This window comes from Saccopteryx leptura, chromosome 7 (assembly GCF_036850995.1).
Source record: "Saccopteryx leptura isolate mSacLep1 chromosome 7, mSacLep1_pri_phased_curated, whole genome shotgun sequence".
Classification (NCBI taxonomy): Eukaryota; Metazoa; Chordata; class Mammalia; order Chiroptera; family Emballonuridae; genus Saccopteryx; species Saccopteryx leptura.
The window spans coordinates 10,588,995-10,611,432 of NC_089509.1; the positions used below are offsets into that span (position 1 = coordinate 10,588,995).

The 22,438-nt window shown below is 46.1% G+C and overlaps 1 protein-coding gene and 1 non-coding gene across 3 annotated transcripts in view; both read left to right on the forward strand.

Moving 5' to 3' along the window:
- Positions 1 to 15,116, forward strand: part of CCDC93 (coiled-coil domain containing 93) — a 101,279-nt gene extending 86,163 nt beyond the window's left edge. For both annotated transcript variants that reach the window (XM_066345798.1, XM_066345796.1), the window contains exons 20-24: positions 3,190 to 3,272; positions 6,056 to 6,093; positions 6,209 to 6,293; positions 8,451 to 8,564; positions 14,726 to 15,116. In XM_066345798.1, coding sequence (XP_066201895.1) covers positions 3,190 to 3,272; positions 6,056 to 6,093; positions 6,209 to 6,293; positions 8,451 to 8,564; positions 14,726 to 14,779 — 374 coding nt within the window. In that variant the 3' untranslated portion in view covers positions 14,780 to 15,116. The remainder of the gene's footprint in view (positions 1 to 3,189; positions 3,273 to 6,055; positions 6,094 to 6,208; positions 6,294 to 8,450; positions 8,565 to 14,725) is intronic.
- On the forward strand, positions 868 to 943 carry TRNAG-GCC (transfer RNA glycine (anticodon GCC)). Its single transcript has one exon. It is a non-coding gene; the product is annotated as a tRNA-Gly (tRNA).
- Positions 15,117 to 22,438: the final 7,322 nt, after the last annotated feature.

Consider the following 22,438-nt stretch of genomic DNA (forward strand, 5'->3'; position numbering starts at 1 on the left):
CTTATTCTGAGAGCTCTAATATTTAATAACTCTCCACAGCTTGTTGGATGATTCTTCAGGATCCTAAATGCAGTGTTGAAGTCCTGCATCGTCCGGGCCAGAGTCACCAGCTGGCTTCCCCTGTAGTCATTTGGTTCCTCACCCCTCTCAGGAGGGTATCTGAGTCTTGGCCTACCAGCTGGTCCCCAAGTCCAGTTGCCATTGCCCTGCAGTTTTCCCTTGGCAGACTTTTACTCTTCTTGAAAATTCACCTCAGATTTTGCCTTAAGATCTTGACCTCTCAAGCATCTTTCTGGTTCAGTCTAGAGTTGTGGTTCCCAGGCCACAGACCAGCAGTGGTCCGTGGGCCATTTGGTACCAGTCCGCAGAGAAAGAATAAATAACATTATTTCCGTTTTATTTATATTTAAGTCTGAACGATGTTTTATTTTTAAAAGATGACCAGATTCCCTCTGTTACGTCCGTCTAAGACTCACTCTTGATGCTTGTCTCGGTCACGTGATACATTTATCCGTCCTACCCTAAAGGCCGGTCTGTGAAAATATTTTCTGACATTAAACCAGTCCGTGGCCCAAAAAAGGTTGGGGACCACTGGTCTAGAACACTGTTTTTTCTTGAGCCCAGAACCATGCTTGCTTTTACATGTTCCGTCCTGCCGTCCTGAGGATTAGTCTTCACAGTGGGTTCTGGTGCTCTGGTGCAGGGATCAACAATGGCAATTTCTCAGCAGAAAATGGTTTCTGCCTTTAAGTTAAAGCTTTTCCCTTAATTTTCTACCCTGTCTACTTTAAAGCTTTTAACGATAATAAGTAACTTGTACCTGTATATTTCACAGGGTAAAATTCACATGTTAAAAGACATTTTTAGGCCCTGGCCGGTTGGCTCAGTGGTAGAGCGTTGGCCTGCCGTGCGGAAGTCCCGGGTTCGATTTCCGGCCAGGGCACACAGGAGAAGTGCCCATCTGCTTCTCCACCCCTCCCCTTCTCCTTCCTCTCTGTCTCTCTCTTCCCCTCCCGCAGCCGAGGCTCCATTGGAGCAAAGATGGCCCGAGCGCTGGGGATGGCTTCTTGGCCTCTGCCCCAGGCGCTAGAGTGGCTCTGGTCGCAACAGAGCGACCCCCCAGAGGGGCAGAGGATCGCCCCCTGGTGGGCAGAGCGTCGCCCCCTGGTGGGCGTGCTGGGTGGATCCCGGTCGGGCGCATGCGGGTGTCTGTCTGACTGTCTCTCCCCATTTCCAGCTTCAGAAAAAAAAAAAAAAAAGACATTTTTACACCATTTTAATCAGTTTTAGTGGGATATATACATTTTTTTTTTTTAATTACCATTAAATACCTGCATCCCAAACCAGTCCTTGGGCTGGATGGGTTGAGGATGTTGGCTACTTCCTGAGCAGTAAAGCTAACAGCGGCTGGTTTATTTACAGCAGTGATCTTCAACTGCGGCCACCCACTATAGTCACCTGGCTGCACCCCTGGAAGTCTTCTGGAATTGCTCATGTTCTTTAAAAGCTCTTGGTGATTCCCTTTTTTAGGCAGGATTTAGTACCGCTATTCTAAAGCTTTAAGCAGTAATAATACTATATACTTTATATTGGGTAATTCATTATGTGATTTTCATACAAATTAGATATTTTAATGTGGCATCAAAATACCTGTATCAGATTTTTTTTTTTTTTTTTTTGTATTTTTCCGGAGCTGGAAACGGAGAGAGACAGTCAGACAGACTCCTGCATGCGCCCGACCAGGATCCACCCGGCACGCCCACCAGGGGGCGATTCTCTGCCCACCAGGGGGCGATGCTCTGCCCCTCCGGGGTGTCGTTCTGCCGCGACCAGAGCCACTCCAGCGCCTGGGGCAGAGGCCAAGGAGCCATCCCCAGCGCCCCGGCCATCTTTGCTCCAATGGAGCCTCGGCTGCAGGAGGGGAAGAGAGAGACAGAGAGGAAGGAGAGGGGGAGGGGTGGAGAAGCAGATGGGCGCTTCTCCTGTGTGCCCTGGCCGGGAATCGAACCTGGGACTTCTGCACGCCAGGCCGATGCTCTACCACTGAGCCAACCGGCCAGGGCTCAGATTATTTACTTCTGTTTCTGAGTATGTTCAGTAAGTTTTCCTGACCTTCATCTGTCTTTGAGCTGCACTGCTGGAGGGAAACAGCTATTACTGGATATAAAAGTTAAAAGCTGACTGGTTTAAAGAATCAGATTTAAATGTTAATGGCAGTTGCCCAAGGAAACCAAATTTTTCTAGGCCTGCTGTGCTTGTCCCCTCCCCTGGTTGTGCTGCTCCAGAAGGGCCTGCTTTCAGGGATACAGAGCCCCCTGGGCATGGGCTGGCCTGGTAGCCATCAGGCCTCAAGGCCTTCGGCTACAGCTCCATTGCCATGCTCAGCTCAGGCTCAAAGCCTGCATGTGAACCCAGGTCTTGGGATTTTATCTCTTTCTGGGCAGCTGTGTATTCTGGGAACTTGGGGCAGTAAGTAGGTCACATAGGCGCAGAGCTACGTGGTGTTGCCCAGCCTGAATAGAGGGGGTCAGTTTGAGCAGGAAACCTTCATGTCAGTGACCTCAGTCTCTGGTGAACATGACACACTCACTGTCCTGTGGAGAAGTGAAGAAGGGGCATTGGACAGAAATGCAGAGTGATTTCAAAGGTAAAGACACTGGGAGCCCTGGTGATAAGTGCCCCCGCAGTTTTATGCTCAGGGATGGGAAGAGAATTCAGTTTTTAGGCAGGTGTTCCGCTCTGGGATGGGAATGGCATTCTTCTAGGAAGTATTTTAGAGGGTCTTCTAAAGAGGCCTGTGCTAACCGTGGAGTTACAGAAGTGAATGGTGCTCCTGCTCTTGGATATGGGAAAGGAGGAAGCTGCACAAACATGAAGAGGTGGCATGGTGGCTTCATCCTTGCCACCTTTCTCCCATGACTCGTCACGTGTAGGAATTCTGAGAAACCCACATCTGACAGGGAAACTCTTCAAGCCCCCTCCCTTGGCTGCACCAGTTATAACTGGCAACCTGCCGTCAGCCTGCAGCTGCTCTCAGGCTTCGGTGCCCTGTGGGGATCTGCCCCGAAGGCAGGTCGAGGGTGCCAGCTTGACAGTCTGACTCTTGAGACAGTGCTTCAGTGGGTGAGGATGCCTAGAGTCGTTTTGATCCAGTTTCTCATTCATGTGCTGATTTCTCTGCGTTTACAGTTTCAGCAGTGCACAAAGAAACCAAGCAGTTCTTCACCTTATATAATACCCTGGACGACAAAAAGGTTTATTTGGAAAAAGAGGTAAGAATCTTTATAAAAAGAAAATACTTAATCAGATGAGCAGCTACCAGTGCTGTTGACCCCAGGAGGTTCAGATGAACTTGGTGTCTGGGGTGCATTCAGCCTGAGCAGGGGTGCCTGTTGTGTGCCCAGGGCTGGGGTGCATTCGGCCTGAGCAGGGGTGCCTGTTGTGTGCCCAGGGCTGGGGTGCATTCAGCCTGAGCAGGGGTGCCTGTTGTGTGCCCAGGGCTAGGGTGCATTCAGCCTGAGCAGGGGTGTCTGTTGTGTGCCCAGGGCTGGGGTGCATTCAGCCTGAGCAGGGGTGCCTGTTGTGTGCCCAGGGCTGGGGTGCATTCAGCCTGAGCAGGGGTGTCTGTTGTGTGCCCAGTGCTGGGGTGCATTCAGCCTGAGCAGGGGTGCCTGTTGTGTGCCCAGGGATGGGGTGCATTCAGCCTGAGCAGGGGTGCCTGTTGTGTGCCCCGGGCTGGGGTGCATTCAGCCTGAGCAGGGGTGTCTGTTGTGTGCCCAGTGCTGGGGTGCATTCAGCCTGAGCAGGGGTGCCTGTTGTGTGCCCAGGGCTGGGGTGCATTCAGCCTGAGCAGGGGTGTCTGTTGTGTGCCCAGGGCTGGGGTGCATTCAGCCTGAGCAGGGGTGTCTGTTGTGTGCCCAGGGCTGGGGTGCATTCAGCCTGAGCAGGGGTGTCTGTTGTGTGCCCAGGGCTGGGGTGCAGAGTCAGAAAGGCCAGGGTTCCATGGGAACTCGTGCTGTCTGCAGTGCAGTGAGGCTGGTGGCCACCTGTCTCATAGTGCATGGGAGACAGGCCATCATTAAGAGAAACATAGTGGCATTCAGGAGATGCCTATGGATGGGGTCCTGGAGTTGGGGAATCTTAAGTTTGAATTTTAAAGGAAGTAACCAGCTACCTCTCCTGTGGTAGCGCAGTGGATCAAGTGTCAACCTGGAACGCTGAGGTCACTGGTTCAAGACCCCCAGCCTGCCTGGTTAAGGCACATAAGGGAGTTGATGCTTCCTGCTCCTCCCCAGCCCCTTTCTGTCTCTCTCTCTCTCTCTCTCTCTCTCCCCTCTCTCTTAAAAAGTCAATAAATAAAATGTGTTTATAAAGGGAAGGAAGCAGCTAAAGGAGATGGGGATGGTAGGCTTGTCATGTTTACATGGAGAAATGTCTGTCTCATTGTCAGTGGCAGACAGAGGCATGTACTAAAGGATCATAAAAAGCATGAGTGGAAAGGGGTTCCCATAGCACTGACAGCCCCTCCACATTACTCTGACTCTCAGGTTAAGTTCGTTCATGATTCAGGGCTCCCCAACTGGATGACGAAAGATTGGGGTGGCATATGCAACTACATTTAGGAGAAAACAGGACTGGTCTTCACAGTATAGCACCGTGTGGTGGAGAGACCATGACTTTGGAGCCAGGTTTGTGTGGTAGCCTGGCCTTGTTCTGCTCACCAGGAACATGGGGACACACCTGCTGCAGATGGTTATGATGGGGACAGAATGAGAAAAAACCACCCCTGTTGGTTCTCGGTATATATTAGTTCTTGAGTACCTCTCACCTTGAGGTCGACAGGGTTTGTTTTCATTTTATCACTTTGCAACCTGTGCTGTTGTCACTTTGATAAGAAGAGTATTATAGATGTATCGTTTACCTACACCCACATGGAGGCATCTGTAATTGTTGCCTTTTTTTGCCTGTTGTTAATCAGATGGGATCAATCTCTCCTAGAGGAGCACTCTGTAAGGAGTGCTTAGCTCTCATTTTCTCTACATCCAGGACCTACACATTGATGAGGCACATAAGGGACATTTGATGAGTGTTCAGATAGGTGAGTTGTTTGCCTTTGGTGAGATATCTCTGCTCCACGTCCTGGCCTTGGGGGTCTTACCTGGCCTGGGAAAGACTTGCCAATCTTTACCAAAGGACAGGGTAGCCCCTTCTGAAAAAGCCTTAACCTCATTGACCTGCCTTCATTAGCAGTGTCTGAAGTTGTTGCATTCTTTTAAAAACTGGGAGTATACAGGGGAGTGGGGGCTTTTTTTAATTCTAAGCCGTATTAACACAGAATTTTGCATTTGAATAAATTGTGTTTTATTCCAAATCTCTTTCTGCCTGTAATATTTTAGTTTTCAGACATCCTCGTGGAGTCCTAAGGACAAGAATATCATTTCCATGTCAGACTGTGAACCTGAGGTCCAAGTGTAGTAAATGCTTAGTCCTGAGCCCACAAGTTGAGTTAGTGACTCACCCAGAAGGAGGAACTAGGTTTCTAGTTTCTCTGGACTCAGAGCCTGGTATACTGTGCAGGGAGGGCAGTTTCCATGGGAATGGAGGCCTTGAAAAATGCATTTCACAGAGCCTCTCAGAGCTTCCCAGCAGCTGACCACATCGGGGAATAGGATAGACGCAGTGTTCTCACTGCCCACCCTGACTAACCCTGTGCTTAGCTAAAAGTCCTCAAAATAAAGTGCAGTGCTGGCAAGATCAAAAAGGCAGTGAGCAGCTGGCAAAGAGCCCTGATGTTAACATCTTTTCTATGGGAGTTGAGGTCCCTTCAAGGAGGCCTCTTCCTACATCCCTGTGGCCATGGGGTGTCAGGTAGAGTCTCTGGGGAAAACTGTGGGGCTAAAAAACTGCTGGTTGGTTTGTTTCCATGTTACTTTCACCCCCACAAACAAGGTGTGCTTGTTCAGAAGTGCTGTCCAGAGAGGACAGGCTTTCAGGTAAGGCGGCACAGCAATCTTTTCATCTTTTGCTCAGTATTTTCTTTTTCTTTCTTCCTCAGATTAGCCTGCTGAACTCCATTCATGAGAACTTCCCACAGTAAGTACTGTCAGGCTGTCAGTCCTCCCTGCCAGGGCCGTGGGGTACCTGGGCGCAGGGCCGACTCACTCAGAGTCCTGCATGCTGCTCAGACCTCCACTGGTTTTTCTTTCAGAGCCATGGCTTCCCCTGCTGCCCGGGACCAGTTTTTACGTCAGATGGAACAGATCGTAGAAGGAATTAAGCAAAGTAGAATGAAGGTTAGATGTCCTCTTTTGCATGGTGCGGGTTTTATGCTGGTGATGGAGAAGGTCCTGGGAAGAGCAGGGCCTTGTTCTCAGTATTGTGCTCTTACTCCTGAAGACACACCTTCTGGGTCCCTGCAGTGGGCAGGGCCCGCTTCGGCTCCCAGGGCTTCCTGCTCTGGTGCTGCGAACGGGGCTCTGAGCAATAGCTCCCACTGTGCTGATCCTAAAGCCCTCTTCAGTGAGCGGTGCTATACCCATTTTACAGATGAGGAAGCAGCTTTCCTCACTGGATCTTTGGTTCCTGACATTCTACCACTAGAGATTTGACTCCTTAGGACAGTGGTTCTCAAAGTGTGCACCAAGGCGCACTGGTGCACCCTAGAAGATTTCCAGGTGCGCCCTATGGTATTCCAGAGAAATATGTGCCTGTTGGGGACCAAAAAACCAACAGGGTTTTTGGAGTTTAGATTTTTGGGGGACAGAGGTGTGGGGAATTGGCTGTAAGCTGACAGTCTGCCCAACCCCCCACCTCACTTGCCTGATTAGGTTGCAAAAGGCTGTTAAGCTGTGGTGTTGGATTGTTTACACTACCCCCCATGTTCCCCAGAAAGACTGGAGGCAGGTTTCTTCTATCCTTTGTTTGGTGTAAAGTTACGATGATATTTATGGTTGAGGTTTTGGATTGATGATTAAACATAAGGAATTATCTCTTGAAGCCTTTTGGATTTCTATAAAAGAAGAATATGTGGCAATATCTAAAAAAGCTTTGAACATTTTACTACAATTTTCAACATCCTATTTATGTGAATTAGGATTTTCTACCTCAACACAATTAAGAGTAAAAAGAGAGGAATTCTTCAATGTATTGACGAGGAAATGAGAGTTTGCCTTTCAAATATATGCCCAAACATTGAAGAAATCACTAGGACACATCAGGCTCATGTTTCTCATAAACACAAGAATGAAAAAACTTAACACATTCGTACTAGGACCTGCTGAATTTACTAAATCTTACTAAGAATGTGTCTATATATATAAAAAGATAACTTTTCTGTCATTTTTTTATTTTTTAGCCCCTTTTTTACGAATTCTAAAAAGCATAACTCAAAAAATGTAACAATGTTTTTTATTGTCAGAATAAATTTAATTTTATTGTATTTATTGTTTAATTACCATAAAAGCATGCTTGAACTTTATATTGTTTTCTTTAATATTTGACTTAATTATTATAACATATTTCTCAGAAATTTGTATATAGTGCGCCTACAATTATTTGTAGGATTTAAAATGCGCTTTGACTTCAAAAAGTTTTAGAACCACTGCCTTTGGATCTTGAGACCGTTGTAGTTTTCAGGAACCTCCTGTAAAAAATGCAAATAATTACTAAAGTAGAATTCAGGAGGATATTGAATGCCTCAGAAGTCAGAATAGAAAATAGGGGACCTGAGAGGGGTGTGGGAGCCCCAGAGGTAGCTCCGTAGAGAGTCGTCCTGGCCGGAACAGCATAGGGCCTCTGTGGCTCCTTAGGTGTGGGCCCTTTCGTCTGTAGCTAAGCAGACCTCTGACTGTCTCCTTGTGGTGGGCCTTTCCTCTCTGCCATGCTCCTCCTTGGGGAGCTGCTCTTGCCAAGAGTAGAAAACAATAGGAGCTCACTGGAGTTTCTTCCTTTTGCTTTTCCTTGTGTACTGGGAGATGCCTTCCTGGGGAAGGCAATATCTGACTCTCATTCTGTCCCTCAGTGCTGGGGAGTTCTTGTTGTCTAGGCAGTATAAGATGCTTAGCAGCCTCCCTGGCCTCTGCCCATCGATGCCAGTAGCACCCCTTCCTCACAGCTGTGGCAATCTGAACTGCCTCCAGACATTGCCCGATGTCCTCTGGGTGCAGAGTAGCACTTGGTTGAGAATCACCAACCTATTGATTGTGAATTATTTTTAGTTATCTCAATAAAAAAAAAAGGACCAGTTAATGCCCAGTGATAGAAGAAATGCTGACTCAGTAGTCTATGCAATATCATGCAAATAAATAAAGCAGCCTCAGAAATGTTATAAAGAAGGAAAACCCTGGAAGGAAATCTAGGAAAATATTAGTAATAGTTGCCTTTTGGATGTTTCTGGCAGCGCTTGGTCAGAACATGCCTTTTCATTATCATTTCCCAAAATGTGTCTACAGATGGAGAAGAAGAAGCAAGAGAACAAAATGAGAAGAGACCAGCTGAATGACCAGTACTTAGAATTGTTGGAGAAGCAGAGGCTCTACTTTAAGACCGTGAAGGAGTTCAAGGAGGTAAGAGGGAGGTTGGGCCTGGCATTTAAAGCCAGGGGAGATTTATGTTCACTTCTGGATGAGCCTTTAAAGACCAGAGCACTTCACTGGCGTCCCCAGACTGTGACGGGACACAGCATGTTGCTGTGTGATCTGACGGCAGTGTGGCACTGGCTGAGTCAGATGGCCTCTATGAGGCCACCATGGGGCTGTAATTGAATTTTCAAGCGACATCACATCTTTATTTTCATTTTACTAGCACTTAATCACACATTAAATCTGTAAAATGGCATCATCAGCCCATCTCAGGAGCCGCCTAGAAATGTTTGTTATAGATTCAGATTTAGAGCTTTCCCTCTTCTCAGTCTTAGAATGGGGAGGACCCCTGAGAAGCCGGGTAGGAAGAGAGTGAGCTTTGAAGTGTGCTAGGCTTGGGCTGGAATCCTACCTTTACCGCTTTCCAGCTGCAGTGGGACAGTGACCTAGTCCCTCCAAGCCTCCGTCTTATGTTGGTGGGTTCTGTTAGGTCAGATGAGAGATGAACACATCTAGCAGTGTGTCTGCACCTGTAATACCCAATAGCCACTGCAGTTCATCTGTCCCTGTCTTTTCTTCCCTACATTTGGGCGAGTCACTCTCCATTGTACCGGAAAGAAGAGTGTTAGCCCTTGAGAGATTTTCCAGGAAAGACACTGTCGCTTCCCAGGATCTCAGCAGCTTCCGAGAATTTCTTTCCCCATTCTAGCCTAAATCTATGTGGTTTTAGTGAATTTAGAGATTGCCGAAAATACAAAGGCACTCAGGGGAAGTTGTAGGCTGGTGTTTGGTCTACAGAAAAAGAAAAAAGAAACATTTTTCCATACCATTAATTTTGTTCTTGTGTATTTTTAAGACCCTCTTTTCTTCCTTTCTACTTTACTTTCTTCCTTTCCACTTTTGTTTTATCCTTTCTTTCTTTCCCATCTACCCATCTTTACATTCTCTGCTTCTCCTTCCCTTTTTTGTAATTTAACTTTTGGGACACATAGCCCATGGACATTTCAAAATCTTCCATCTTTTCAATTAATATTCTTGTAGCTCCAACCATGTCCCTAGGGATCTATCGGGTTGTAATATAGACTCAGTCAGTCCCTATGTCAAGAAGCTTATATTGTGATGGGGGAGGCAGGGAACAAGCAAGGAAACAAACCCTAATAAACTAGTGATAACAAGTAAGTGATCCCAGTCATGCCCCAGGGAACTAGTGTCCGTGGGGGTGAAGGAAGGCCTCTCTCAGTCTGGAAGGACTGGCCATGGACAGAACAGGAGTCCCAGCCAGGAGCAGCTGGGTGAAGGCCTGAGGCTGGGGGGCACGGCCATGGGCAGAACAGGAGTCCCAGCCAGGAGCAGCTGGGTGAAGGCCTGAGGCTGGGGGGCACGGCCATGGACAGAACAGGAGTCCCAGCCAGGAGCAGCTGGGTGAAGGCCTGAGGCTGGGGGGCACGGCCATGGACAGAACAGGAGTCCCAGCCAGGAGCAGCTGGGTGAAGGCCTGAGGCTGGAAGGACTCGGCCATGGACAGAACAGGAGTCCCCAGCCAGGAGCAGCTGGGTGAAGGCCTGAGGCTGGAAGGACTCGGCCATGGACAGAACAGGAGTCCCCAGCCAGGAGCAGCTGGGTGAAGGCCTGAGGCTGGAAGGACTCGGCCATGGACAGAACAGGAGTCCCCAGCCAGGAGCAGCTGGGTGAAGGCCTGAGGCTGGAAGGACTCGGCCATGGACAGAACAGGAGTCCCCAGCCAGGAGCAGCTGGGTGAAGGCCTGAGGCTGGAAGGACTCGGCCATGGACAGAACAGGAGTCCCCAGCCAGGAGCAGCTGGGTGAAGGCCTGAGGCTGGAAGGACTCGGCCATGGACAGAACAGGAGTCCCCAGCCAGGAGCAGCTGGGTGAAGGCCTGAGGCTGGGGGGCACGGCCGTGGGCAGAACAGGAGTCCCAGCCAGGAGCAGCTGGGTGAAGGCCTGAGGCTGGGGGGCATGGCCAAATGACCACACAAGGTGTTAGAGCTGCAGGAGCTGGAGCTGAGGTTGCGGAAGGACCAGTGGGAGAGCTGGCAGGGGACAAACAGAGGCTCATTTTGTCCTTTACTTCAAGTAACTGACAAAGAGATAAGGCCCAGAGGAGAAGAATTACATTTTAAATGTTGCTTGGCTCCGCCAGCACTGCTCTTGCACAGCAGAAACCAAAAACCAACAAGCTGGGGAGGACAAGCCTGTGTTGTCAGAATCAGAGCAAGGAAAAGCGAAATGGAAAAGCCCATTCTTGCTCCACAGCCTCTCAGGGCTGAAAGCTTAGGATGACCTGCAAGAGGAACAGTCCCTTCAGATTAGTAAGCATTGAGATTTCTGGTTCCTGCCGCCTCAGACCCAGCTCCTCTCACAGCAGAGACCCCGGGAAGACCCCGGGACAGGTGCTGCCGGTGCTCTTAGTCTAGACTCTAGAACAGGGGTCTCAAACTCGCGGCCCGCCGAACAATTTTGTGCGGCCCACAGACTAATCCACGAAGTTCAAAATATTTTGGATAAAATTAAGTAAGCCTAGGGGCCTACTTGTATTTTTCATTTCTCTAGCATCCTAGCTAGATATTAGCTTAGTTAACAGCAGTTGTGATGCGAACTAGTTTCTGGTCGTTTTGTGACACTGAGTAAACTGCATGTACGATTGTGCTTGTTGTACTGATTTTTTTTTGTTTTCAACTGCAGTGAGAAAAGTGTTGCATAACAGTTGCCTTTTGTAGACCTAGTGCGGCCCGCCAAATGGCTGTGATCTTGCTCTGCGGCCCACATGCTGAGTTGAGTTTGAGACCCCTGCTCTAGAGTGAGTTAGAAAAAGGGGGAGGGGAAACAGGATGTGTTCTTCAGACAGCTAAATAGTTTTATGTAAAGGCCTCACCTTTAAAAAAAAAATAGCATGTCCTGTTCTTTTTTTGTTGAAATTGTCTTCCTCTTATAAAATAATGACAATAACACATAATTCTTTGTTGTTGTTAACATTTTACTTGGCAAAAATTTTAAATTAGCAACCATATGTCAGTATTTCAAAACCTTAAACTTTGTTTCACAAGCTCCTCTAAAGTAATTTGGGTCACCACGGGTGTTGAGGGCAGGGGGCCGTGGTGCTTGCTTGTGCACCCACTCCTCCCCATACCGTCAGCCAGAGCAATTCTCATATTGTACATGTTGCAATTCCAGATAAGATCTCATTTGTGGCCCTGGCTGGATCGCTCGATTGGTTAGAGCATATTCCCAATATACAGAGATTGTGGGTTCGATCCCTGGTCAGGGCACACCCAGGAACAGAAACGATGTTTCTCTTTCTCTCTCTCTCCCTCTCCCTCTCCCTCCCTTCCTGTCTCTACAATCAGTAAATAAAAAAATAAAAAGATCTCTTTTGTGATAGTAAAGCGGTTTGAAAAGTTGGATTTTCCCCCAGGGTGGAATTCTCTCCCGGAGCCCTCTCTGCCCTGCCTCTGCCCTGCCTCTGCCCATGCTTGCTCTTCCACTCCTCAGGTTTGAACTTCCACCGCATCCTGGCCCCTAGCACTTGTGTGGGGCAATAATTATTCCCATGCAGGGCACAATATGATTGTCCAGACAGCGTCTTTGACCACGTTAGTAGTTCCCTTTATTGCGTGTGATTTGCTCCACACTAATTGGTCACCAGGGAAGCCCCCGGGGGCTCCATGTCGGCAGTCATGCCTCACCCTGACCGCCAGCCTCCTCTGCTATCAGCCTGACTGAGACACGGGTTATCTCTAAAATGCCATTGGCTGGCTCACCCTGGGAGAGTTTGTTAACAACAGGTCTGCCAGGAAACAATACATACTCTGAAATCACCTTAATCACAGTATTACATCAATTATTGTGTCTCTAAACCACAGTCTCTCACAAGGTCACCAAACCAAGATTTAGCCTCTAGCCTAGCACTGATGAATGAGCTGGCTTTGCATCCATAATCTTGCTGTGCCTGGCATGTAGCAGGCCCCTGTGGCTTTAAGCTGGAAAGAAATGGAGGCAAGGAGACATTTTCCCTTTTTTTCTGGAAAAAAAATGCCTAAAGGACCCTTTCTGTGTTCATTTTGAGCAAATAATATCATTCTGTAGTCTCCCAAAAGGTTTCTAGTGGATTGCTTGGAATTTAATCAGTGCTCACACACACCAGGTGACACCCTAGATATCTTTACTGAAGAAACGCGTCACCTCGGTGCGATGTGGCCTATAGAATTACCCCACTAAGGTGGGGACTCTTTTACCACCCGGGCATTGATGCTTCTGGGCTGTTTCTGCTTCATTTGAAGGGTGAGGTGGGTGACAGTTAAGCTAATTTATTATTTTAATGTTACATCTTTTGGGGGGGAGTTTTAAACTACGCAGGAGCAGAACAAGTGCTATAACAATGACTACCTGTTCTTGTTCTATCTCTACCCCTTCCCACTTTGAGGGGTGGGGGGCTGGAAGTTTTTTCTTCCAATCAAATCTCAATAACTCATTTTTAAAAGGAAAACTTTCTTCTTAATTTTTCTAATAGAACAAATTTACTCAACTTTACCTTTTTTCTCTTCCCACACCCAGGAAAAATTAACTGCCTTCCCCTTCAAAACCATGTGCATACAGATTGTCAGGGTACCTTGCTTGGTGATAGAATTCAGCCTTACCCCAGCCCAAGAGTCTGGCTATTCCCTGGCTCTGAGGGAAAGATAAGTATATACCTTATAGGTGAACTGGCATGTCTTAGCAAATCCAGGGCATTGCAGCCAGGAGCCATGATGCTGCTAGAAGGAGCAAAGGGCCTTTAGAAAGCTGGGAGCACTTAGGCCCAGAGAGATGGCAATGTTGACTTTGGGGGTCTTGGATGCAGAGGGTTCAAGGGTGAAACAAAGTTTTTCTTCCACACGAAATAGGTCTCCAGGGAACCTGGCTACTGGAGGCCTGGGCCCTCCAGCTCAACCTCTCCAGGTTCTTCCCAATACCATGTTCACCTCTCATTTTATTTTATTTATTTATTTATTTTTGTATTTTTCTGAAGCTGGCAACAGGGAGAGACAGTCAGACAGACTCCCGCATGTGCCTGACCGGGATCCACCCGGCACGCCCACCAGGGGTGACGCTCTGCCCACCAGGGGGCGATGCTCTGCCCCTCCGGGGGGAGGGGGGTCGCTCTGCCACGACCAGAGCCACTCTAGCGCCTGGGGCAGAGGCCAAGGAGCCATCCTTAGCGCCTGGGCCATCTTTGCTCCAATGGAGCCTTGGCTGCGGGAGGGGAAGAGAGAGACAGAGAGGAAGGGGGGGGGGTGGAGAAGCAAATGGGCGCTTCTCCTATGTGCCCTGGCCGGGAATCAAACCTGGTTCCCCCGCACACCAGGCCGTTGCTCTACTGCTGAGCCAACCGGCCAGGGCCTCACCTCTCATTTTAAATAGGTCTCCCTGTGACACAGCCGGGAAGGGGGCAGGTTTTTGCTAGCAGATGGAGGCATATCCTGGGCTGTCGAGGCTGCTGGGAACAAGGGCTGGAGGACACACAGTGAGAAGCCTTTGAAGATGTCTGAAGAAGAGAATATATAAAATGCACCACTGGACATCAGTTCCATAGGCAGGGGCTGGGGCGGTGACCTTCCTTAGTCACTTTCCTAAGCATGTACAGTAATAGATCTCACACAGCTCATTCTTAGGGAGAGTGTGGGGATGTCTCTTGATGCCTATTTCTCATTATGTCTACTGTGAGTTGCTGTGTTTCTTCAGGTTAAGGATATTCTTAAGCTTCACTGGTGTTAGAGTAAGAACTTTCCTACTGCTTCGCCTGCTGTGCTCCTTTGTCTGTCTCCAAGGACCTTCCCCCATCTCCTCCCTCCCCATAGGAATCCCAGATTGGCACGTAAGTGTCTGTTTTCAGCTTCTGTCCCCTTGAAGGTTTAGAGGCTTCGTGAAGTCTTAGAGTGACAATTCCTAATCCGCCTGTCCTGTGTTTAGTCTGACAGTGCGGACAGTGTCAGCAAGTTTCACCACGTGGGTGGCAACCTGCGAGGAGGCTGGTGTAGTTGGTCAGAAGTTGTCTCCCATGGGCTGGAGAAAGGACAGGGAGACCACCTGCGCCTCGCTGGGTGCTGATGTAGCCACCAGCTCTCTATACACACTCTCTTTCCTTCCAGGAAGGCCGCAGGAACGAGGTGCTGCTGTCCAACATGAAGGCCAAGGCCTCCTGAAAACGCCTGCCGTCATTTATGTCATTGGTTTTTGAAACGCCACACGTCAACTACAAGGTCTTGAAATGGTTCTGAATGCTACAGTGGAGAGATGCAGCTTAGTGATTTCCAAACCCCAGACGTTTCCTCTCTTGTTGGCTTCCATCCCATCTCTGTGCTGATTGTCGTTGATGGAATCGGACGGGTAAACAGCGTGGCTTACAAAACACCCATCACCTTCTGCAGCAGTGTGGGCAGTGTGTGTTCTCTGGGTCCATTTTATTTCTCCTGTAACAGTTATGAAGGTACCTGTGTTTGTATGGACTCAGAATAAAGAGGAATTTGTTTGTTCAGCAAATACTAATTGAACAACTATTGACAAGTAAGCATTGAGAGAGATAGAAATATCAAACACAATCCCTGCAATGGGGCACCCTGCAAGGGGGCCAGGGAGAGGATACAGCCCACCTGACCCCGGAGCTTGTTCAGTAAACACAGGTTTACAGCGGAATGACCATCCCGCGTGAGTATTGGTCACTTGGGCCCTTCATTTGCCTGTGGCGCCTTTTGTTCCTGGTCCTCAAGGCACCAGCCTGCAGGTTTCATGTGTCTCTGTGACAAGGTGCCAGGACATTATAAAACTGTAGCAAAAGTAAATGCCATTCCTTGTATTTTGTATGCTCTCCGTAATTCCCACATGGAAAATTTTTATGGTTTCTGTGCAGACTTGCAAACTAAGCTAGAGACTAGAAGATGTACTGTAGGTGAAAGGTGTGACAAGACTTGCAAAGTAGAGATGAACTGACATAGTAAGTAACTGCTAGTTTCTGCTTCTGTGAAACAGTTTTTTGCACCAGGCTGTGGTTTTCATATAAAAACTCGAGATTCTTGCTCCTTGATGCTGCTGATTTGGGACTTCAACCCCAGCAGTTTCAGATTAGCTTGAATAAACTCCTCTCAAATTCTGGAATTGGGATTCTGGTGTCTCCTTGGGACTTTATAACATACAACAAGAAAGAAATCCCAAGTGTCTGCTCTTGGTTCAGTCCTCACGTACTACTAAGTTCATTTTACCAGAAACTGAAAACAGGAGCCTCATGGTGAGGACTTAAATGAGAATGACACCTTATCATGCTCTGGTTCTTATGTCAGTGATAGCCAACGTGTGGGTGGTCTTGTCCATCCCCCTCACTCCACGTGCCTTACACCCTGGACTGGTCATGGTCTAAGCACAGAGATGAGACACCATGCACTGCAATCCGGGGCAGTATGTGGTACCTCTCAGAGTGACGGATGGTGAGCAAGTGTCAGGAGTGTCAGGAGAAAGCAGTGAGATGTACAGAAATCCAGGAGACTTTGCAGAAGAGGCAGAATTTGGGGTAGATCTGAAGGTATGATAGCATTTTAATGGGCACAGGTAGATGGGAGGGCCATTTTGCCAAAATTACAACTATGACTAAAAATTCAAGAGGGTTTGAGAGACTACAAGGCACGCTTGTTAGGAGGCTGAGACTTAACTTTATCCTCTGAAAACGAGCAGTTCAAACCAAGCACGGAGCTCCTACCTTGGCCCCCAGGGATCTGGCAACTCAGAGTCAAGTTCAGGAAGCCCCAGTGTGAAGTTTGCACTTTATTTGTATAAACTTTGCACACATACCAGTCAGTAGATTTGGCCCATAAAGCATAAAAGCTTAAACATATTAGGCAAATAGGTCATTCAGTGCAGTCTCAAGGAAAGGCACATTAGTTTAACCCCTTCGTGTATGTAACTAAGCAGGGCTGATGTGCAGACTTACAAAGAAACTCATGCTGGGCTGGCAGCAGCCATTGGTCTGTGCCGGGCCGGTGAGGCCTGCGTGACAGGCGGCTACTTCCGGAGCTGGTGGAAGCAGCAGCATTTGAAATGATACCCCATGTGCTGAACCATGGCATTTCCCTTCAGGCTGGTCCCTGGACCATAGTTATTTGTAGATTTTGAAAGGGCTGGTTAAGTTAAAATAAGAAGTTGCCAAAGAGCAGGTGACACCTGGAGGGCAGAGGAGGGAAACAGTAGTTTAACTATAAATTATTTCAGGTTTAGGGAAACACCTCCATTATCTTGTTGATAAGCTCATAGACCTATTCCCTAGTTGATAAATTTCTGAGGATTTCAGAGATTATTTAGATATTTGTCCAAAGGTGGTAGGGCAGAGTGGGTGACATTCTGGGGTTACTGCAGGCCACATCTCTGAGTATTGGGGAAGGTACGGCATGACTAATGCAAAGAAACCCATCATTTTTTTCAAGTAGGGGCATCTATAGTATGTGGGCTATGTTTCTCAAGTGTTTTACTTGGTTACATTTTGGTGCAGGAAGGTCTCAATAGATACCTTTTTCCTTTTTGTCATCCACAGGCCTAATACAAGTAACGAATTAGTTCCCATTCCTTGAACACATTTTGAATTAGCAGAAGCCAGTCTGGAGAATTCCATGTTTGCTACAGATGACCTACAGAGTAGATGGTGCCTTCATGAGTAATAGCAGAGGCAGATTTAACGGCGGGCACACCAGACGCGCACCCAGGGCCCCGACTCTGAAGGGCCCACAAAACCCCTTCTTCACACTTTTTTCTAATGACACCAAGTTTGGTTTCATATGTGCAATATTAACATTAGTAGTACATAATATTATTTATTTATTTAAAAATATGGTTAACATGTATTTTTATTTTCCCTCTTTTTTTAAGGGGTCCAATATTTTCTTCACCCAGGGCCTCAACCAACCTTAATCCTCCTCTGAGCAATAGGACATTAGTGTGTTGCACAGTCGGGCCTTACAGGCTCAGGTGATGCCCCAAGCCCAGTCATCTCAGAAGCCAGCAGGAGGAGGAGGTTCCTCCCAGGCCCATGTCCTTCTGTGCACCAGACAGAGTATGGCTGGGTGTTCTGCCAAGCCCAGTTTCCCAGAGTTAAGATAGGAGGGGCAAACATCCTTAAGTGACTTACAAACTGCATCCAGAGGAAGGTTTCCGCAGCGAGCACGCCGTGGTCCAGCAGTGAGTGTGCTGACAGGGCAGACTTCCTGTGCCTGGACACCTGTGCCCTAGGGCTCTCCGCCCGCCTCTGGGCTGGGAGCTCCCTACATCCACGTGCATCTCATGGTACACAGGGACCTGCTTTGATGTAAACCAGAGTCGGAGCTGCTGTGAGCAGGACAGACTAGAAGAGGCATCTGGGGAGACACTTGGGGCATATTTCTTATTGTCCTTGGGTTCTTATTGTCCTTGGTTCAGTCTCATGGCTCACTGGGGTCAGCTAATAGCACTCGAGAGTGGTGCCAAGTGTTAGAGAACAGCTGCCACAGTCACACAGCAGAGGTCTGCTTCCCTTTTTTATAGAGAGCATAGACTCCGCGTTTGTCAGAACTGAGCTCTTAGCATCTGGAGTGTATGGTTGCAGCTGGGCTCTGGTTTGTGCCCTGTGTTCTGTGGGTACCCACGTCCTGCCAGCATCTACTCAGTCTCAAAGCAGACCCGGAAGGCAGGGGAGGCTGGTCCAGATACGGGGCCTTTCCCAGGCTGAGGACGTTTCAGGTGGACAGCATAGTGGTTAGACAGTCACATAATGTAGGCCAAGATTACCACTACCCACCTGACCCCACACATAGTTTTTATAATATAATTGACTATTTTTCCTATGCTATACTTTTCACCCCTGTGACTACTATGTAACTACCAATTTGACCTTTTTAATCTCTTCACCTTTTTCACCCAGTTTTTCCATTCCACTCCCCTCTGACAACTGTCAGTCTGTTCTTTATTGAGTCTGTTTCAATTTTGTGTTTGTTCATTTTGTTTTTTATATTCCATGTTTAAGTGAAATCATGTTATTTGTTTTTCTCTGACTGACATATTTCACTTAGCATAATGCCCTCTAGGTCTATCCATGATGTCGAAAATGGTAAAATTTCTTTTTTTTTGTTTTATATGTACTACAGCTTTTTATTCATTCATCTACTCATGGGCACATCTTGGGTATTGTAAATAGCGCTGCAGTGAATGTAGGGGTGCATATATTTCAAATTAAGTGTTTTGGATTTCTTTAGCTATATACACAGGAGTGGAATTGCTGGGTCATAAGGCACTTCCATTTTTAGTGTTTTGAGGAAGTGCCACACTGTTCCATTGTGGCTGCACCAATCTGCAGTCCCAATAGTGCATGACAGTTCCCTTTTCTCCACATTTTTGCCAGTGCTTGTTTGTTGATTTATTGCCGTTTTGACATGTGTGAGGTGATACAGTGTATTTTTTTTATTTTTATTAATTTTAGAGAAAAGAAGGTGTTGGGGTGGGTAGCGGGAAGCATCAACTAGTAGTAGTTGCTTCTTGTATGAGCCCTGACTGGGCAAGTCCGGGGTTTTGAACCAGTGACCTCAGCATTCCAGGTCGATGTTTAATCCACTGAACCACCCACAGGCCAGGCTGTGAGGTGATATCTCATTGTGGTTTTAATTTGCACTTCTCTGATGATTAGTGACAAGCATTTTTTCATACGTCTAATGGCCATCTGTGTATCTTCTTTGAAAAAGTGCCTATTCAGGTCCTCTGCCCATTTTTTAATTGAATTGTTTAGTTTTTTTGATGTTGAGTTGTATGAGTTTTTTTAAATTTTGGATATTAACTTCTTATCAGATGTATCACTGGCAAATTCTCTCTTCCATTTAGTAGGTGGCCTTTTCATTTTGTTGATGCAAAATATTTTTAGTTTGCTGTAGTTTTATTTGTTTATTTTTTTTCCTTGTTCCCATTACTCAAGAAGATAGAAAAAATATTGCTAAGAGAAATATCAGAGATTTTACTGCCTGGGTTTTCTTGTAGGTGTTTTGTGGTTTTGGGTATTACATTTAAGTCTTTAATCCATTTTGAGTTTATTCTTATACATGGTGTAAGAAAATGGTCTAGTTTTTATGTTGTTGGTGTCTGTTTTTTTGGGTTTTTTTCATGAGTTGTCTCTGTTTTCCCAACACCACTTATTGAATAGGTTGCCTTTACCCCATTTCTGTTCTTGGCTTTTTTGTCATATATTAATTGACCACATAAGTATGAGTTTATTTCTGGGCTCTCTATTCTGTTTCACTGAGTTATATATATGTTGAGGATAGGTCTTTTATCTCTTCGATTAGATTTATTCCTAGATTTTTTTGAGAGAGAGAGAGTGAAAAATATCAACTTGTAGTTGCTTAATTTTAGTTGTCTAGTGATTGCTTCTCATATGTGCCTTGACCGGGGGGGGGGGGGGGGAGGCCTCAAGCCGAGCCAGTGACCTTGAGATCATGTTGATGTTCCGCACCCAAGCCAGCAACCCTGTGCTCAAGCCGTCAAACCCACGTTGAAGCCTGCGACCTTGCAATTTCAAACCGGATACCTCAGCATCCCAGGTCACTTTATCCACTGTGCCACCACTGGTCAGAATAGATATTTTAATTTTTGATGCAATTGTAAATGGGATTGCTTTCTTAGTTTCCCCTTTTGACAGATCATTATTGGTATATAAAAATGAAACAAATTTATAAATACAGTGTGTCCGTAAAGTCATGGTGCGCTTTTGACCGGTCACAGGAAAGCAACAAAAGACGATAGAAATGTGAAATCTGCACCAAATAAAAGGAAAACCCTCCCAGTTTCTGTAGGATGTTGTGGCAGCATGTGCGCATGCACAGATGATGACGTAACACCGTGTATACAGTAGAGCAGCCCATGGCCATGCCAGTCGATATGTGGACAGTACAGAGGAAAGTTCAGTGTGTTCTGTGGCTCGCTAAATTCGAATCCGTGACCAAAGTGCAACGTGAATATCGGTGTGTTTATAACAAAGCGCCACCACATAGGAATAACATTACTCGGTGGGATAAGCAGTTGAAGGAAACCAGCAGTTTGGTGGAGAAGCCCCGTTCTGTTAGGCCATCAGTCAGTGACGAGTCTGTAGAGGCTCTACGGGATAGCTACCTAAGGAGCCCTAAAAAAATCTGTGCGTGAGCCCACATCAAACTGCACTGAATAGGTATGAAACTGGGAGAGTTTTCCTTTTGGTGCAGATTTCACATTTCTATCGTCTTGTTGCTTTCCTGTGACCGGTCAAAAGTGCACCATGACTTTACAGACACACTGTATTTATTACGTATATTGCCACATTACTGAATTCATTTATCAGTTCTAGTAGTTTTTTGGGGGAATCTTTTGGAATTTCTATATACAGTATCACAGCATCATGTCATGGAGAAATAATGACAGTTTTACTTCTTCCTTTGCAGTCTGGATACCTTCTAATCCTTGTTTTAGTCTGATTGTTGTGCCTAGGATTTTCAATACTATGTTGAGTAACAGTGGTAAGAGTGGACATCTTTGTCTTGTGGGATTGTCGTATGTGGCCTTTATTATGTTGAAATATGATATGTTCCCTCTATTCCCACTTTACTGAGAGTTTTTATCATAAATGTGTGCTGGATTTTGTCAAATGCTTTTTCTGCATCTATTGAAATGATCCGTATGTTTTTTATCCTTCATTTTGTTATGTGGTATATCACATTAATTGCTTTGTATATATGGTACCAACCTTGCATCCCAGGAATAAATCCCACTTGATCATGTTGTATGATCTTTTCAATGTATTACTGAATTTGGTTTGCTAATATTCTGTTGAGGATTTTTGCATCTATTTTTGGAGTATAATTTTCTTTCTTTGCTGTATCTTTATCTGGTTTTAGAATTAGGATAATGCTGATCTCATAAAATGAGTTAGGAGCCTTCTTGCCTCTTGAATATTTTGAAATAGTTTGAGAAATAAATGTGTTCTTTGAATGTTTGGTAAAATTTACCAGTGAAGTCATCAAGTCCAGGACTTCCATTTGTTGGGAGTTGTTTCCTTACTACTTCTATTTCATTAGTTGTATTCAGTCTGCTCAGATTTTCTGTTTAGTCTTGATTCAGTTTGGAAGATTGTTATGTTTCTAGGAATGTATTCATTTCTATCAGGTTGTCCAATTTGTTGACATACATTTCTTCATAATATTTTTTATAATCCTTTATTTCTTTGGTGTTAGTTGTTACTTCTCTTTCATTTCTTATTTATCTGGGTTCTCTTTTTTCTTGATGAGTCTAGTAAAGGTTTATTAATCTTGTTTATCTTTTCAAAGAACAAGCTCTTGGTTCACTGATCTTTTGTATTGCTTTTCTAGACACCATTTTATTTCCACTCTGATCTTTATGATTTCTTTTCTTCTACTCTCTTTAAGTTTTGTTGGCTTTTTTTCTTTTTCTCATTCCTTTAGGTGTAAGGTTAGATTGTGTCTTTTAGATTTTTCTTGTTTCTTTTTTTTCCCATGTTCACCACAACTTATTATACATAGAGTATAATGAAAAATCTGACCTTGAATTCTACTTTTTTGCCTATTTTTTGAATCATTTTTTATTTTTCAGTTATAGTTGACATACAGTATTATATACGTTTCAGCTGTACAACCCAGTAATGAGACATATAACGAAGTGATCATCCTGATATGTCTCACACCCACCCGACACCCTCCCTAGTTGTTACAATATAATTATCTTCTCTGGGCTGTATTTTACATCCCATGACTATTCTGTAATTATGACATTTGTACTTCTTAATCCCTTTTTTACTTTTTTAACCCATCTCCCAACCC